This window comes from Candoia aspera, chromosome 16 (genome assembly GCF_035149785.1).
Source record: "Candoia aspera isolate rCanAsp1 chromosome 16, rCanAsp1.hap2, whole genome shotgun sequence".
Classification (NCBI taxonomy): Eukaryota; Metazoa; Chordata; class Lepidosauria; order Squamata; family Boidae; genus Candoia; species Candoia aspera.
Genome location: NC_086168.1, coordinates 7,667,817 through 7,686,646, shown reverse-complemented (window position 1 = coordinate 7,686,646; position 18,830 = coordinate 7,667,817). Strand labels below are relative to the sequence as shown.

General features: G+C 40.6%; 1 protein-coding gene across 1 annotated transcript in view; it reads right to left on the bottom strand.

Annotated features, from left to right (window-relative positions):
* Positions 1–13,654, bottom strand: part of C5 (complement C5) — a 42,426-nt gene extending 28,772 nt beyond the window's left edge. Inside the window, exons 1-12 of the mRNA XM_063316493.1 lie at positions 13,499–13,654; positions 11,202–11,394; positions 10,947–11,115; positions 9,147–9,217; positions 8,706–8,797; positions 7,638–7,720; positions 7,090–7,180; positions 6,105–6,210; positions 3,384–3,510; positions 2,504–2,619; positions 1,906–2,106; positions 1–204 (exon numbers count right to left, since the gene is read on the bottom strand). Coding sequence (XP_063172563.1) covers positions 1–204; positions 1,906–2,106; positions 2,504–2,619; positions 3,384–3,510; positions 6,105–6,210; positions 7,090–7,180; positions 7,638–7,720; positions 8,706–8,797; positions 9,147–9,217; positions 10,947–11,115; positions 11,202–11,394; positions 13,499–13,563 — 1,518 coding nt within the window. The 5' untranslated portion in view covers positions 13,564–13,654. The remainder of the gene's footprint in view (positions 205–1,905; positions 2,107–2,503; positions 2,620–3,383; positions 3,511–6,104; positions 6,211–7,089; positions 7,181–7,637; positions 7,721–8,705; positions 8,798–9,146; positions 9,218–10,946; positions 11,116–11,201; positions 11,395–13,498) is intronic.
* Positions 13,655–18,830: the final 5,176 nt, after the last annotated feature.

Sequence of the window (18,830 nt, the reverse complement as noted above, 5' to 3'; positions counted from 1 at the left end):
CAGATAGCTGTAGTGAAGTATTTTATCAATGTAGTGGCTTGCTGGGTGTACTTTGATCTGCACACTCTCTCCAACCTGTAGAACTCTGTGGTCTGAAGCCCAGTTAATATATAGATAGCTTCCACTGAGAGAAAAATAGGATTTTGCCTCATAGGTTTCACTGGCCTGGCTCTCTTCTAGTAAAAAAGTATCTGCCGTTGTTACCTAAGCCAAAACAAAAAACAAAAACAAAAACCAGACATCATGAAGAAAGATTTAGTTTTGATGTGATCATGGATCCAGATTGGAAGGGGGAGCAAAGTTGGGGATTTCTTATAAGTTTTATAATTGGAGGGAGGTAAGACGTAGATTTTTGGAGAAGTCCATAATGCTAGGAAAGATGGAAGGAAAGTGAAAAGAGGATGACCAGCAGTAAGGGGGTGGACTCAGTAGCGATGAAGAGCTGAAGGGCCAGGTTGGGACAGATCATCATGGAGAAGTTCTATCTATGTCGTCATTAAGAGTCAACATGACTTGATGGCACATAATCAATCAATCAGCCAGTCAGTGCAAAGACCCAGCTTTCTAGAGAAGGCTGTAATGCTGGGAAAGGTGGAAGGAAAGAGGACAACCAGCAGCAAAGTGGATGGACTCAGTTACAGTGGCAATGGGTGCACCACTGGAAGTCCTGATGAACCAGGTTGGGGACAGATCCATCTGGAGAAGATCTGCTGTACCTTTGTGGTCCCTAAAAGTCAAAACCGACCTGGTGGAACCTAATCAATCAATGGGACTTCCATTTGTAACAGTAAGAGAGCTTTTTCACAGAGGTTGGTGTGTCAGGAGATGACACACCAAACAAACCATTTCCCCCTTTTGTAAACATGGGTGTGTTAAAAATAAAGCCTGTAAATCTAATAACATCTGGTTTTGGAAGCTCTTATTCTCACTTCAACAAGCACAGGGAGCTAATCAGCCATTTGCAATCATATTCCTGGAAAATAACCTTTGTTCCAGTATCCATCTGTGTACATACTAATCATCATTTGTGTTTAAATGAGGGATAGCTTAAAAACATTTGGGGTGCTGGGGGTGTTATTCTTCTACAAGTACTTAGGAGAAAGACATGACTACTTCACTTTCTTGAAACTTTAATATGGTATCTTAAATTAATAAGGGGTTGCTGTCTTAGACTTAATTTGATGCAGATCCCATTTTTCACACACATTTGCTGTGAAGTTTCAGAATACTATCTGAGCCAGCCTGAGATTATTCTGTGTGGATCTAGACAGTGAATTTACTTCTTTGCTGCTCAGTGTGTTAAATCAAGGAAATCCAGCCATCAAATCTACCAGTGTGAAATGTGAAAAGCTTTGCACACTACTCTAATGTATGCAAGCATGCATGCTAGTATGAGGAAAAAAAGTTTTCAGATGAATGGTCCTGTTTAAACCAAATTGAAACATAAAGGTGTGCGGCAACAACCTTGGAAGCTAAATCACACCAGCTTCTGCAGCTTTTGCTAACTTTTATCAGGGCATTCCTATAGAAACCCACGAATCCCCGTATTCCCACTAAGACAATGGCTTTCTTCAGAGTAGATAAGTACGACAGAAAATAACTTGAGATCTATTGCTTATGAATATGTATATAAGCCTGCATCATCATATAAATATGGATGATTATATCCTTTCCTTTTCTATAATGTATAAATATCAGTGCTTTTCTTCTGTCTGCAGGGGAGGCACCCACCATCTTGAAGAGGACCCCGCTGGTGCACCCTGCATCATTAAGACTGCAGTCAGCCTTGATTATTTGTGCTTTGAGTCCTGTGTTCATTCCACATTAGTGTAAACATCACTGCATATTAGCCCAAGTGCACAGTCTTAAGTTACATGCTGACAAGGAAGAGAATATTTCACTCACTTTGAACTCCAATATTTTGCTGTTAGGAGGAACGTTAACTGAAAATATACTTGTTCCATCATTTGGACTTGTTATGCTGCGCCCAGACTCTGAGCCTTCTGGAATTAATTTGGTCTCCTTCATTTGGTCATTCAAGGCAGTAGCAGTAAGAACAACTGGCACATTTCCAATCAATTCACCCAATGCATCTCTCACCCGCACCTATTTACACAAAAATGGTTGTTTATTACCTGATCTTAAACTTCAGTGCTAATAATAATAATAATTCCTTATTATCCCCATCAACAGGCTATCATACTGTACCTCCTTACAAAGGAGTAAGAAAGACTGCCAAGTTTATAATGAAAGCTATCCGACCGAGAGCCTCCTATCTAGATCAGGCTGGGGTCAAATGCCAAGGGGATGATCTTACCTGATTATTTAATTGAATATTTTTATTATTTCCCAATATTCTGTATTATTTTATCGTATTTTATCTGAGACCGCTGGCAGATTGCTTTCAACAAGAGAGAAACCTGCCCTATGTTGGCTAAGAAAGAACCACATAGGATGACGAAGAAGCAGGCCCCAACTGGAAACTTCAGCAAGTTTGACTAACCTTAATAAAATAAGGAAGCCCAGGCTTCACAAAAAGAGGAGTGGCAATCAAATCCAACTTGTAAGGAGACAAGGAATATTTAATAGTTGTTAATTCACTTTCCTCACTGTGGCCACCTGTCAAAAGAAGGGATTTTATGTTTGCAGGACAGATTTGAGAAGATAGTCTTGTGCCTCAAGTTGTAAACACCCTGAACCAAGATTTCACAGTGCTCTACAATCAGGGTTATAAAGAATGCTACCACCTAGGGTGTCCTGAATTGGGGCCTACAGCAAGCTAATCACTGGTGTGTTGTCAATATGTTGCCAACAGCTTGTGAGGTCATTCAGGAAAGCCACTGTTACAAGCAGGATCTGGATTGGTCCTACCTACCCAAGCCAGCCATCTGGCCGACCAAGAACTGCCTTTCTGAACCTGCTCCTCAAGTTCGGAGAAACCCTTCCCCAAATCCTGAGGGCTCAGCCCTGTTAAGAAACGAATGTCTTCTCTTCCTTTGACCAGGGAAACCTTCCTTATTTATTTAACAGGATTTATCATCCAGTCCCGGAGGACTTTGATGATGCAGAATACAAACAGAAGGAAAAACGGTGTAATTGAATGACCTCACAAGCTGTTGGCAACATTTTGAATGGTGCTGATGAAAAGGAGCACAGCCCAGAGGTCTCCATGACAACTCAGTGAAACAACTTCAGCTGCAAAATAAATAAGTCCAGTCCAGAACCCAAGATGAATGCCCTTAATCAATCAGCTGGGGTCAAAGGCTTATGGAAATAAAACACGTGAGTTGCGTGTTCCTCCTCAGCACTTCCCAAATACGAGCGCCACTAGCCTGACCTTTATTTAGTTCTTCACTTCATCCTTCCCTATGAGATAGAATTACCTCTTGTTTCCAGTACCGAAGCGGCAATATAAAGTGTGGCACCATCAACATCTGCGAGGTCTGTGTATCCCATTTCACGGATAGCTAGTTCGCTATTCAAATAAAGCTCTGCAACGCCATCCTCCATCTGATGATTGGGAGCAAGGCAAGGCATTAGACTATATTACCCTCTGGAACCCAGTGATTTCAGGTATTACAGTTCTGAACCCAGCGATGTCAACTATTACATATTGAAGCTAATGATTTCAACATTTATAACACAGGGGCAATGAAAGGGGAGGTGGTAAGAGCTATCCCAAGGTTATAGCAATCAGCCAGAAGGAAAATGCCGAATTAATGTATTCCACAGTTTGGGGACAGCGTTAAAAACAGACCATCGAGGCTAACCTCAAAATAGCGGCCTCATATAGTTCTTTACCAGCATTTTGTCTAAAAGATCGTCAAGTTTCACCTGCTCTTTGAACTTAACTGTCCTCCCAATAGGATGTAGGTGCTAGGTTTTGCTAATCCCCACAATATATTTCCTGTAAGTTAAATATCCTTTCTGTTATAGTTACAAAACCTGTGTCACTAATCCTCGCTCAGGTTAGATTCCCGCTCTCAGGAACACTCCGGAATGTGCCCACACAGAATACTTAACTTTCAAAAAGCACAAGGTATTTTACATACTGTATCTTACACCTTTTATTTGTAGACCCAATTTGGGGAATGAAAACTCTTGAATTCTGAGAAAAGAGGATTCAAAAATCGGCAAGAATTTATCCAGTTATGGTTCCTGGCAAGAAGGCAATACACTTCCAGCAGAATTTAAGAATGAAACATTTTAAAGAATTCCATGGTTTCCCTAACTGGAGAATATATTGGCAACTAATCAAATAATAGAAAATATTTCAAGCTGAATTCCCAGAAACAGCAGAAGTTGGGCATGCTTCAAAGATTCTCTCATTTGAGAGGGAAATGGGTAGGAAGTTTTGACTAAAAGCAAGTCACCAAGATATAGCTGGTTTATGGAATAGACTAGTAGATTAAATGTGCTAATAACCAAGTAGAAACGTATCTATTAATGAGGTTTAAGCTTTTTTGGAAGAACACAGGTCAAGATTCATGGATACGAATTCTAAAGAAAAGGAAGATGGGGTGGGGAGCTAAGGAAGGAAGGAAGTAGTTTGACTGTGTATTGGCTCCATTTCTTGATTCTGAAAGAATATTAATAATTGAAGGTTCCTCTACCAGTTTGGATCTCACACTGGGCTGCACAGCTGGTTTTAAGGAAGTTTTAGAAACTTCCCTTGGAACAAGGAATGGAGCCAACACTACAGTTCTGACATGACATGCACTTTGGCTCTTGGTTAGCAAAGAGGAAGGGATTGCATAGAAGAAGGATTGTCAGCTCACTGCATACTTTGGGCCGAGTAGGGAACTGTTTTCAGATTTAAAGCTCTAGAATGCCTGAAGTTCTGAACATTTGCACAATACATTTTGCTCAGCACCATCAGTGGGCTTCATCCTTTATTCACACAGATCATTTCTGGAAACTACCCAAGTTGAACTAGGCAAAATTCTTGGGATTGCCAACAGCAGATAAGTCATATCTGCATTATAACAGGACAGGTTTTCCTGCACTGCACACAGAGCCAGCAAACAGAGGGAGAAAATGTAGAAGCAGTGAAAGACTTTGTATTTCTAGGTGCGAAGATTACTGCAGATGCTGACTGCAGCCAGGAAATCAGAAGACGCTTAATCCTTGGGAGAAGAGCAATGACAAATCTCGATAAAATAGTGAAGAGCAGAAACATCACACTGACAACAAAGGAAGATCGATGCTTTGGAACTGTGGTGTTGGAGGAAAATTCTGAGAGTGCCTTGGACTGCCAGAAGATCAAACCAGTCCATCCTCCAGGAAATAAAGCCAGACTGCTCACTGGAGGGAATGATATTGAAGGCAAAACCGAAATACTTTGGCCACGTAATGAGAAGACAGGACACCCTGGAGAAGATGCTGATGCTGGGGAGAGTGGAGGGCAAAAGGAAGAGGGGCCGACCAAGGGCAAGGTGGATGGATGATATTCTAGAGGTGACGGACTCGTCCCTGGGGGAGCTGGGGATGTTGACGACCGACAGGAAGCTCTGGCGTGGGCTGGTCCATGAAGTCACGAAGAGTCGGAAGCGACTGAATGAATAAACAACAAACACACAGAGCCAGAAAGCGATCACAGCCTTCACATCCATGTTAGCCACAGTAGAGCATTAAAAGCATTAGCACCATATGAAAAGTCCTGTTTTGCCTCCAAGTAGCGTGTTTCCAAATTTGCCCTGATTCACTTTAATATTAATAGGTGGATGTGTGAGTTCCAAAACAGGCTGAACCTAGGCCTTATTTCTTTTAGTGTTTAAAACAACAACCTGCTCAGTAGTGTTTTTAAACAATTAACATGTAAAGTAACACAGCCCTGCTAACGAACGGTTTACAGGATTGCCTTTTATGGAAAACAAGGCATGTATGGAGGTGGTGTGGATTTTGGAGCCAAATTGGATGATGTCCCATTTGCTAAACTTCGGCCCCGGTGTGTTGCTTTTCTCTTCTGACCCTCACAATGCACATTCAAAATGGAAACACAGATATCACCATCTGCCAAGATAAACCCGGGGCTAAATCTAGAACTCAGAAGCATCCCTGGGACTGGAATAGGCTTGATCTGGTTGTTTTCATTCCAAGCTTACCTCAACGAGACGCAATGATTTGGGTAACATCGTTTTTGTCGTTCCTTCAATGATTCCAAAACGGACATAAACCTCTGCTTCACTCAATTTCTTCTTGTAAAAATACCTTGAAAACAGAGACCAAGACAATACAGCCATCAGCCTGTCACATAACACTGTATGGGTCATGCGAAACTAAGTGTACATGAGGGCCTTGTTGATCTCAGGTAGAGAGGAAGCATCTTCCATATACAAGGGAGCACCTTCAGGCCAAATTAGTGGGTTGTTGATTGTGTTGTTTGTTTGTGTTTGTTTCTGGTGCCTTTGAGACAGTGTTGACTCCTGGCGACTGCCTGGACAAGTCCCTGCAGTTTTCTTGGCAAGGTTTTTTGGAAGTAGTTGGCCATTGCCTCCTTCCTAGGGCTGAGAGAAAGCGACTGGCCCACGACCACCCAGTTGGCTTCATGCCTAAGGCAGGACTAGAAGTCAAGTTCTCCCAGTTTCTAGCCTGGTTCCTTAACCACTCCACCAAACTGGCTTTCCTAATTTACCAAAACATTTGTGTTACATACTTTGCAGACGCAGGGAATTTTCATTAAACCAAGGACTACAGACGAGGGAGGGGACACTTGACTTTTTTTTTTTTCAGAGCGTCTTTCAGCCACTAACATCTACAAGACCTTCTCTGAAATTCAGGCAAGCAGAACAGGACACAGAGAGCAATGGACCTTAGCACTCATGTGCTGAGCTCCCAGCTAGAGGAATAACCAGGTCTACAAAAAAAGTAGTGGCGATATGATACTGTAAACCCATCACCCATCCTTTCCTCCATGATCATCTAATCCACTCTGTCTTCCTTCCAGTGTTTGCTTCCTCCAGTCTGTGGAACATCATGGATAAAATGCACTCTCTAGCATGACTGATGCTGAATCTGGGCCCACCATGACAGATAAAATCAACTCATCTCAACTCAACTCAATACGTAAAATTGATGATCTGGCCTTACCGAGCATGGATAGCAATCTTGAAACGTTCAAAATGCTTTGAGCTAATAAAGCTGCTTTCTGGAATAATTTCGACAGAAAACCTTGGCATTGCTGAAATGTGAAAGAGAAGACAGTTCCATCCTAACCATTCAATGACAAATATAAAAAACACTCTTTTCTTCTTTTTTTTAATCAGCTGGACCCTAGGGAATCTACATGGTGGGAAATGCTTCTCACTGGCTTATAACATTGACAAGTTACATGGGGAAATCAGTTACTGCTGCTTCCAAGCAACCTCAGATGGGGGCCATATTATTTTACTCAAAACTTTTTGTCTGAAACTGCTCCCATTGAGTCACTTCCTTCATCACAGGCTCTCTCTCAGCCCAACCCACCTCACAGGGTTGTTGTGGGAGAAATAGGAGGCAGGAGAATTAGGTATGTTCACTGCCTTGAGTTATATATTTAAAAAGGTGGGATGAAAAAAGATGATGGTAATGGTAATGGTAATGGTAATGGCAACAGTAATGTAAGTATAGTAACGGCCCAGTAAATTTATCAAGATTACCGTATTCTTTAACTTGAAATTTTGCTGCCGCAGAGGTTGTGAATTCTTTCTCATACTTGGCTTGAATCGTCCAAGTGCCATACCTTCCCCCCAAAAAAGTTGATAACATTTAAATAATTAGAGATCCAGTAATGCAGTTAAATAATTTTAGATCTTCAAGCAGCCTTTCAGGCAGAATCTCTCCAAAATAGGGGAGGTCGACCAGAGCTGGAATACAAAACCTAATGCTTTGCTGCCATCTAGTGGCCGTCAGATGCCTTGCAGCTCAGGTTTTAAGGCCTTTTGCTCATTCGCTTAACCACATCCTAGTCTGTCACGATAATGATGCTTTGTTATGTCCTTGCATGTAACTGTGTAGGCATCTTCTATGTATTCTCAGAGCAGTTCTGAAAAACATTAAAAGCTTCTGCTCTCCCCATGCAGGTGGCAGGGAAGGGTGTGGTTTCAGATAAAGACCACAGCCAGGAGGCAAAATTAAAGATCATTTACCCTATGATGGATCACTATGATCTGCTTTTGAATATTAAAAACCACTCAATAGATTACTGATCTTGTCTGACTCACTGATTCCTATGGACCACGGTTAGCAACCTAGGACTGCTGAATTCCTTCTCCATATACAACAGGAGAATTAAAATCAAATCCTTTTCCCTTCACATCGAAATTTGGTTTTGATTTTAAGGGGATTTCATAATCCAACTGATTGTTTTCAGCACTATGCTAAGTATTTTCAGGAACCCAAAGTGAGTGATTTGATTGCAACTACAAATATCTAGTAGGCATCAAGGAGGGAAGCACTTCCCCACACCAATGTCCACTAAAAATAGGGACTTATCTCCAGTCTGCATGGCCAATGTCCCTACTAACTGCAGATGATGTCAAGATGCAGTTTGTCATAAAAGGAAGACATTTTAATTGTGGAAAGTTGCCTTAAATCCATCATTTTGGATTCTGTGTATACAAATTTTAAATTTGATTCCATGGGCATTTCACCCACATGTCTGTACATTCCACTTGCAAACAAATATTTACTGCACTTCATGATAGTTAAAATGTTAATAGATCTACTTAGGGTATGGAGGAATTTTGAATTCAGGAAACGAGACAATTCCTGTGGCATCTTCTTCATGTATAATATCCACTTCTACTCCATCTGGGTCCTTTATGAGAGAGAAAATAGCACAGAACATTTGTGGGGTTTTATTGAGTGCTGATGTACTATTCATTCCTGTTGTGATGTAGAATATCTTGGAAAAACTCCATGGCAGCCCCAAATCCTTAAACTCCAGCAAATCACACTTAATAACCTCCAGTCTGTTTCCAGCCTTAGTCCCAGATTCTCTTTTATCTCTAAGCTATAAATAATGGTCTACTCTATGGTCTGGAAAAGAAGGTGAAGATATTAATATAGCCTTGGTGAGAAGCAGGTCCTTACCATATATTGTTCTGCTTAGCTTACACTTAAAATGTGAATAAATGCATGCTGAAATTTGATTAGGATGGACTAACCACAAAAGTTAAGACAGCTGAACGCCGTGCTGGCCTCAATTCTTCGTTCAAGGAGTAGACTCGGACTTTGACTGTGAAGACAATTTGAAATGTAATTTAAATTAATTAGCTGCAACAAAGTGCTAGCCCTACAGCTTCTACACAATTTAGGCTCTTCCAGTCAGCTAACAATTATCATCATCAATCCATAACAGCAGCCGCAACTGCAATGCCCAAAGCATGCAGATATATCAAAGACTGGCATTCTAATCAAAAGGGTTTCTAAACACAAATCCCACAAGGTCTTCTTTGGGAAGAGGCAATACGATGAACCCTGAGAGATCGCATTCCTTCCCAGCCACCGAAAGGATCCACTTTTATCATGGGGAAAGTAAGATCAAAAGCACATTTTAGGAGATGCTCTGGATGTACGGGTCTCATTCCATCGCAGAGTAAGAAGGAACACGTACAAGTCTGGTGCAGAAGACAAGCAACTGGAGAAGATCACAAAGAATCAAGATCTGAAAATCAAAGATGAAAGATTGTGACATAAACTGGCCATGATGATCCCAGTGGTTATCGGCATACTGGGTGCCATACCAGAAAGCCTTGGATGGCACTTAGAATATCTGCGCATTGACAAAATTTCCATCTGTCAATTGCAAAAGGCCACACTAGGTTCTTGGGAAGAACTCAGTGTGAATGAAGGCCAACACCAGCTAAAGAATTGGCAGCCAGGGAAGAAGGAGACGGAGAATGCGAAGGGGGAGGAGGCGGAGGAGGAGGTGGCAGAGGGGCTTATTCTGGCTGCACAAGACCAAGCCTTAAGAACGAATGCATATAAAGCCAGAATTGAGAAGACAGCAACAGACAGAAAATGCCATCTCTGCAAAGAAGCTGAAGAAACAGTGGACCATCTAGTTAGCTGCTGCAAGAAGATCACACAGACTGACTATAAACAATGGCATGAACAAGTAGCAACACTGGTGCATTGGAATATCTGCAAGAAATACCCCTTGCCTGCAAGCAAGAACTGGTGGGAAGACAAAATAGACAAAGTAATACAAAATGAAGAAGCTCAAGTGCTCTGGGACTTTAGAATTCAAACAGACAAGCACCTGCCATACAATGCCCCAGACCTAACAACTGTTGATAAGAAAGACAAAAAGGTTCAGATAGTGGACATTGCAGTACCTGGAGACAGCAGAAAAGAAGAGAAAGAACTGGAAAAAGTCACAAAATATAAAGACCTGAAAATAGAAGTAGAACAACTGTGGCAAAAGAAAGCAAAGATAGTCCCAATAGTAATAGGTGCCTTGGGGGCAATTCCAAAACATCTGGAGCACCACTGGAACACCATCAGCACTGACAAAATCACCATCAGTCAATTGCAAAAGGCAGCTTTACTTGGAACAGATTTCATCCTGCGACGATACCTTTAATATTATTAAACAACAACATTTGCTTATCCTAGGACCTTGAGAAGGACTCAATACATCTGTCCTAAACATCTGGCTGACTGTGTGATCAACCATAATATAAAAATGAAGTATCTGGCTGCTTTAAAATCAGAGTTCCCTGGGAGATGTATAAACTCCAAAATACTAACAATATTATAAAACCCCAAAATGCTTTTAAAAGAGAACAGGTAAAATGAAACTTTGCAGCATTCTTTTTAGGTACATTTTTAATCTGTCCAAGTGATTATAAAACTTCTTGGCTTCCCGTTCTTGTGGGTTTTGTTTCGTATTTTGTTTTTAATTAAAATAATCTAGAAGTGGGATCAAACTTTTAAAAGCAAGGCAAAGGAAAGTACGTCACCTGATTGATCAGGGGTGTAAATAGGCTTGTCAGTCTGAATGAATAAAAATCCATTATCATAAGTAAGGAGCATTTTCTTCTGTCTTGTAAAATGGGCTGAAGTCCCCTCAAGAAATACAAATTCTACTGGTTTCTGTGGATCTGTGGTTCTTAAATCCTTTGGATGAACCTAGATTTGGGGTGGAAATACTTTTAAGAACAAGCAGGACAAATAAGCCAGGTAGATCCATGGGCCAGAGATGCTTCATTACATACCGTTAAAGTTACAGACCCTTGGAAATTATTAGCTGGGGTCAGCTGTGCAGTCCCAAAGGCATAAGTAATTTTTTTATCCGGATAGCTTTTGATAGAGATTGTAACAGAGAATTCTTGGGTATATCCATAGGCTTGAATTACTACTTGTTCAGAGGCTCCAACACTGATAAATTTTGGGGCTGAAATGACGTATCTGTAATAGAAAGACATGATAGTTTCTGTCCATTGTAGCTTACAGAAGGCATCTCTAGGTGCCCGTTTACCTTGGAGGGCTGTGCTGCCATTGGTAATACAAGCAGATTTTATCATCCCAGCAACTGGTTGGCTTTTGAAGACACTGGTACAGCCTAAACATTCACACTTTCTGGAAATCAGCAGTTACAGTCCAAGCAGTCAACATTCTTCGTGGTTCACTATCAGATTAATTATGAATTTGTCTTACAAGCAATACTGGATTGTACCTATGGCAGAACCTATGGGGATTGTCGCAAACCATTCACTGGGTTAATTTTATATTAAAGCACTACTTTAAGGGTTTATTTTCTTCATAAGCCAGGCAGGTGTTACCATCTAACACCTTTTAAGCTTTGTTAAGAAACAGTGATTACTCTCTAATAACTGAAAATTGTTGAAATGCAAAATAAACATCTTGCCTGAAGAAAAGACTATGAAATTAACAGGACTAAATGAATGGATCCAATTAATTTCACCCCTGGTATGTTTTTCTCTGCAGACTCCAGTCATCACGATGGGAAAGAGTAATTGAATCAGCTGGCATAAAGACATCAAAGCTGAAGTGAACAGAATAATGCTTTTCAGTCTTATCAAATTGTTATACTTCCACTGCAAACTTTTTTTTCCAGACTAAATGAAATATCCACAATACATGCACAGACCCACCACTGTCCATGCACATACTTTCTTTAAAAAAAAAAGCAAACCTTCACCACTAAACTTTTTAATGCTGATATCAATTTATTGAAAGATTTTTTTAATTGCAGTTCATAAACACTGGGTAATATTGAAAATGCACACTGCATTAAATAACTGGATGACAAGGAGAACATTAGGAAGAAAATGTCTTGTGGTCTACAGCCTTAGCGGGGCTAAATCTTTCCAAAGTCAGCAAGTTCTTCATCTGCAGACAGGTTAGATGAATTGCTAGCGTATTACTTGAGTCTGAATAGCTTATTAATCTGCCTTGAATCTTCTGTTGCATGCCACCCATCCATCTATTTCTATTTATCTATTAAAGGGTTTCTCAACCAGGGTTCTGCAAGAGGGAACGAGGGGTTCCCTGGGAGATCATGATTTATTTAAAAAATTATTTCAAATTCAGGCAACTTCACATTAAAGAGGTAAGCTTCATTCTTTATTTTTAGTTTAAGAACACTGTTAATGCATATAGACAGGCCTAATAATTGTGTAACCTCTGGCCTATATTTGAGCCTGAATGTGCAGGGGTTCCCCGAGGCCTGAAAATTATTTCAAGGGTCCCTCCAGGGTCAAAAGGTTGAGAAAGGCTGATGTATTAACTTCTTACCTGCATTTGGCATGAAAGCTTTCAAGAGGGATTACAGATTACATAAACAATAAAGTCAAGACATAGCCATTTACATAAATAGGAAAAATCAAACCAAAAGGTAATATTGTCTGAGAATGAAAACACAGAGCCCAAGTGGTCACTGTCCTGTTTAGGAAAAACAAACAAGAGTTGGGGTTCATTCAGGAGCAGAAAACCAAGAGCTGTTATATCTGGGCACCTCTTGAAGGGAAAATATTTGCAGGTAAATGGTGGTGGAACAGTGATCCCATTCAGGCAAAATTAGTCCTAAATCCTGGGATGGAAAGAAGAAAAATTCAGCATCCCTTACAATTTCAGCCTTGCATTTCCAAACACCTTCTAAGATAGAAGAAGTCATCTCTATAAAATACTACTGATTACTGATGTGGGCAGCCTTAGGGAGGAATTCTGCAATATCTTTGCCCTTTGTTAGCCTCACAAAGCAGAGACCCAGGGAAATGGAGGTTTCCTCCATACCTTGTAGGGTTGGGGAAAGGCTACATGGGGCTTCAAAATCCAAAGCCAGAACTGTAACCCAGCTCAACATTTGTATAGTAAAGCCACAATGGGTGGACTCAAGACTTTGTCATGTTTACATCAGCTCTACTACCATTAAGCAAGTTAATCCTCAGGTAAGTCCTGTTTTAATGAGCCTGTTGAAATTCCAAACATTTACAGTTTTGGTCTAATTCCTACATGCCTTTGCTACAAACCATAACTGCTTTTTACTTACGTTTGGTCTTGAGCCAAACCTCTTCCATAAAGGATCAGAAATAAAAAAATGCCTAGATGAATCATGATTGTGCAGGCTGGGGGAACCAACCTCTGAATGTCCTTGTTTAAGTCCACCGATGAAATTTTTGAGCAAATTGATCTAGAAGTTAATCATTCATCAGCTCACCAAAGAGGCTATTCAGTTCCTTATAGAAAGTCCCCTTTTCTATTCTGGAAAAATGAAACTGAACTTGTGACCCCAGAATGTTTTGCTCAGACCAGAGATGAGGCTCAGCAGACCCTACTGCCAAGGGAGACGCCCTCCGGCACTTGAGTTTGTAAAAGTGTCAGGAAGTGAAGCAAAACTTTCCTGCTTAGAAAGGTCTGCAGAGATTTCTTGAAATGTGCTCTTTATTCTGCCTCTTTTGTTTGTCAGACGCTAAAGCACTAAAAAAGGAAAAGGAAACACAAACAAACATAGAAAAGCATAGGTGCTGCCTTTCCCCCCACCTTTTTATTTAACTGATGAAGTCGCTGTCTCTTTGAGTGAAGGGTTTTTTAAACAATATGTTATTTTATCCTGATTACATCTCTATTGGCGTCTTAATTCCAGTAAATCTTAAACCAAGACTCGCAAATTATCTGCTATTAGAGAGCACTAATATGCCCCACACAAGGGTAACGCATGACTTCAAATATGAACGATCCATAACACTAAGCTAGAAGGCTATGAATTCCAACCTGTTAGTGAGGAGCTTGAATATAATGATTCTTTGTTCAACATACATTTTGATGTTGACATTAACTCAATATCTTGTCTCAGGAAACTTTTCTGTTTGTTTGTTTTTTTAAAGCAAAGCTGGTTGCTTGGACAGCCACTAGAAATAAAACAAACACTTCAGAGGACAGGAGATATGTCAGAGTTTCATTGCTGGCTGCTGCACCATTAATTGAATTAATGCTCGCTGTTGGTCTCACCTGTTGATTAGATTAAACTAAGTCCCAAGGCATGCGACTGCCCTCTCAGTTTGCCAGAGTCATGCTATCCCGTTGACCGGGTAACTCCAGAGACTTTGTCAGAAAATAATCCAGTCCAGAAGCGTCCCCCACTTCCAAGACAAAAATATTCATTGAAGCATCACCTATGCAACCCTGTTGTGTGTTGCATATCAACATCTAATTGTTCTCCAGAACAATAAGACAAGCAACATTGAGGCTAAATTAAGCAGCCATGTGCAGGAGAACTTCCTAAGGTTTCATTCCATTGGATCATGCAAAATTCCAATGTCCAGTTCATCCTGAACACCAAAAGCCACCTTATCATTTCAATACCAGCTCCTTCCAGACTTTGTGGTCTTCTAGGTTCAGCAGGAAACAGATCAACCCACTCTTTCCCAGCACATGGGCACTGACGCTATTCTATACTCTAGCAAGTGGACTGACTGTATTCATTAAAACATTTAAAAGGACAAGAGATTTTTTTCCCCCTTTTTGCTTGGTCGTTACAGATTCAGAGTCGCTTGCTGTGGGGTTGAAAAAGTCAGGAAGACAGCATGGACTACACAACAGAAGCTCTCTGCAACACACATTAGAAAGTGGTGGAACTTCGACTGTGTGGTCACAGCCATCACACTGACTTTTGTTTTACCTCCCCCCACCCCGCTGCCGTTAAGATCATTCTCAATATTACTACAATCTATCTTGTTTGTTTGTTTTCAAGATTTATAAGGCTGCCCTGCTCAAAGAACGTGACTCTGTACAGCATAAAATAAGCATTAACTCAAACAAGAAAAAGAAACCCACAACAATAAACACATACAAAGAATTTTATTAAGCTTGAAAACACTACAAATATTTTTTTAAAAAAGCTTAGTCATTTGCACTATTCTATGTAATTTAAAAATAGCTATATAACTATATTACTATTATATGGGAAAAAATTATATAGCATATATAAAAAAGAAACCTAAGCTATTATATAAGAAAAAGCTATATAGTGACAAAGGGGAGAAGGAAAAAAAATCCTATCCTAAACTACAAAAAGGAGAAAAAAGAGAGAGAGAAAAAACTAGAAAATGCAGTATAAGCAATTTAAACTAAAAATGTGTAAAAATGTGTACACACATGCATATATACACAACACACACACACAAAAAGATATGCCAACACACACACACATATACATACTGTATGTTAGACTATTGAAGTTGTATGTTTCCTCATTTTTTTTAGCGTTATGATTCAATTTTTGAACAATGAATGGAACAGAATCACATTATCCTGTCTTGCTTCTCTTCTAATGCCCAGCTGATTCAAAGGCTGAGAGTTGCCAAATTTTGTTAAGTCAACATTTGTGTCAGGGACACAAGTGCTTTTCTGTGAACACATAATAATCTTTTTTGCAACAGTCCAAGTTGCAATATCTCCAAATATTTTTAGATATATCCAAATATTTCCAAATATTTTGATATAAACATATCCAAAGTTCTTCACAAATTGAAAAGTTTCCAGATTTGGGGGATATAATTTAACAAAACTTGAACCCTCATTAATCTGATATTGTCATGTAACACAACAGGGCAACAGGTATAGATTTGAGCTTTTGTTACTTCCTGGCTTTTTCCCTTATGCATGTGGAGTCCGAGCAAAATATCTTGTGCTTGCAAATAAAAGATTTTTAAAAACCTACGTACAACTTAGGAAAGCATGATAAAATGATTTCAGGTACAGCTAGAAAAATTGTAAAAAAAAGTTATTTGCTTTGTGTTACAGGGACAATATGGTGGCAACAGTAAGCCTCTCTAGGATTTATTCGTTCAGTCGCTTCCGACTCTTCGTGACTTCATGGACCAGCCCACGCCAGAGCTTCCTGTCGGTCGTCAACACCCCCAGCTCCCCCAGGGACGGGTCCGTCACCTCTAGAATATCACTCTCTAGGATAGTGTTCTCCAAAAGAAGGGGCACCCCAAAAAGTTTGTCCCTGAACTCAAACTGGCAAAAAAAGTTGAAGCTTCTCCAAGGAGTAGAGTATAAGGATAAAGAATCATAAATATGGAGATCATTTTTCAAAGCACAAATCGTGACAGTTTTAATGGTCAAAAACAGATTTTTGAATCATGTCTAGATGCAAGTGGCTTAGTCCAGAACGAACATGGAGGCTCAACCCTCCAAGTTCCCTGAAGCTTTTCTGTGTCTGCATCTCGCAGATCGATCCAAACAATGCTATTTTGGTGAAGGAATACTATTCACATCTGGAATCGTCATTTATTTATTTATTTATTTATTTATTTATTTATTTATTTCTCAAATTTCGTCACCGCCCATCTCCCTCAAAAAGAGGGACTCTGGGCAGTTTACTATAAAGCTAAAAAGAATTAAAATACAATAAAAACAAGATATATTACATAACATATAAATGTAAGTATAAAATATAAAATTCATACTGTTCCTAAATGTGAGTGGTGTGTATATCTGGCACAAATGAGTTATTTTTCCTTTTTCTTTTTTTAATTCATTGTGATCACAGTGGTGTGGGCAATCAATCTGGACTCATGCTGAAGTTCAGCTGGATCTCTTTGAACCTAATGGATTAGTCCATTTAGGCATTATAAGTGGCATTATCGTTTGGATTATAAATGAGAGCTTATAGGTCCTCACCCAAAGATGTGAGAGGCATGCCCTGCCCTAGGGATTCAAGAAGAATATTTTTAGCCAACTCCTGAAGTTCGGATGTGTGGAAAGGGGTCCGCTGCTTTATTTGCATATTAAGAATAATACCCTCCCAAGATTTTGCAAGTTTAAACAAATACTGTAACAGTTACTGGAAAAGGCTGCTTGCTAAAGAAATCATTAACCACTACAATCTTGTGCACGCGTCTTGTCTGGCATGCCATCTCTCCAGGTTTCGCTCGACCTTTGGACTACAAGCCCCATCAGGCAGCCAGGTAGGGTGGGGGAGGGGATGGGGATCACCCCTTTTGCAGGCTCCTCTACTCCGAGCCTGCCCTCCAGCTCAAAATTGGGAGTTGTGATCGGTCGCGTGGTAGAGGCTCCGCCTTTATGTACAGAAAACCTGTACTCCCTTCGCCCTCAAGCCGAGCCGGTAGAAGCAGGAAATTCTGCCCTCTTGTGGACGCCTTTCGCCACAACCCCTGGCCAAGAATTCTAGTGACTTGTGATTCGTACAGCTCGGCTTTTTATTCCTTCTTCTTCTTCTTCTTCTTTGGTAAGAACTTTATTATTTGCAAAAGTATATTTAAAAAAAAAAATACAATACAAACTCGGCTTTTTATTCCTAAGGGCACTCAAAGTACACACTGAATAAAGGAATACAAGTGAGAAGGGAACGCATTAAAACCAAACTTAGTAAAAGCAGAAAAGTCTGCCCTCCTGTGGCCAGCACGCGCCATAACACCCGGCAGAGAAGCCCCGTGGTGGCTTTTTCCATTCCACATTTTTGCTTCGAGGAAAGCTCAAGGCGGCCACAAAGTAAGCCGTATGGAATATAAATGTTAGTCCCGGGGAGCTAAAATTTCATTTTTAAGATGTAGGGCACTCTGGCTAGCAAAAGCAGGGAATGCTGCCCTCCTGTGGCCACATTTCAAAGAACAGGTCACGGAGAACGCCGTTCCTCCTTTCTGCTCAAACGGACAGAAAGGTGGCCGCAGAATTTGGAAAATAAAGGAATATAATTATAGCAACATCTCAGAATGAAGACTCCGTCTGCAAAAGGGTGCTGCGAGTCAAGGAGTTGCTGGTAAAGCTATGTTCAGTAATACTCAGTTTCATTTGGGAGGTGGGTGGTTTGTTTCGTTTCGGTTTGGTTTCTAGAAGAAAAACATCCTTCCAATTCGTTTTCTACATCTTCTTTTCTATTTGGGGAGGGGAGCGGGTGGAACAGCCCACACCCCAAGCAGGCCCCGGAGAGTGCCTCGGGCAAAGCCCGACTGCCCTTGTCCCAAGAGAGGGAACAGGAGCATCGTAAACTGCTCTCCCAACTCAAGCCTTGCAAGTAGATGTTTTTCCCAATTGTTTTCCTTTTGAACAACCTTCAAAGAACAATTCGTCTGTGATCCATGTTTGGTGAACGTCAGTCACGTAGCTGTGTTTTCTTGTCATCCAGGCCTGTTAGAAACTAACAAGCCCTGGACTGGAGAGAAAATACTACAGCGTGCCTTGTAGTAACAGTTCCCTTGAGCAATCAAAGGACAGGAGGTATTTTCGCCAGCGGACGTCTCCTGGAGGGACTCTCACCAGGCCACAGCCTTTTGGAGCGGAGCACCACAGAAACGTCAGCCGTAAGTAATTTATGAATTTTGTTTATGTTTACGCCACCCGCTGGGATGACTTTG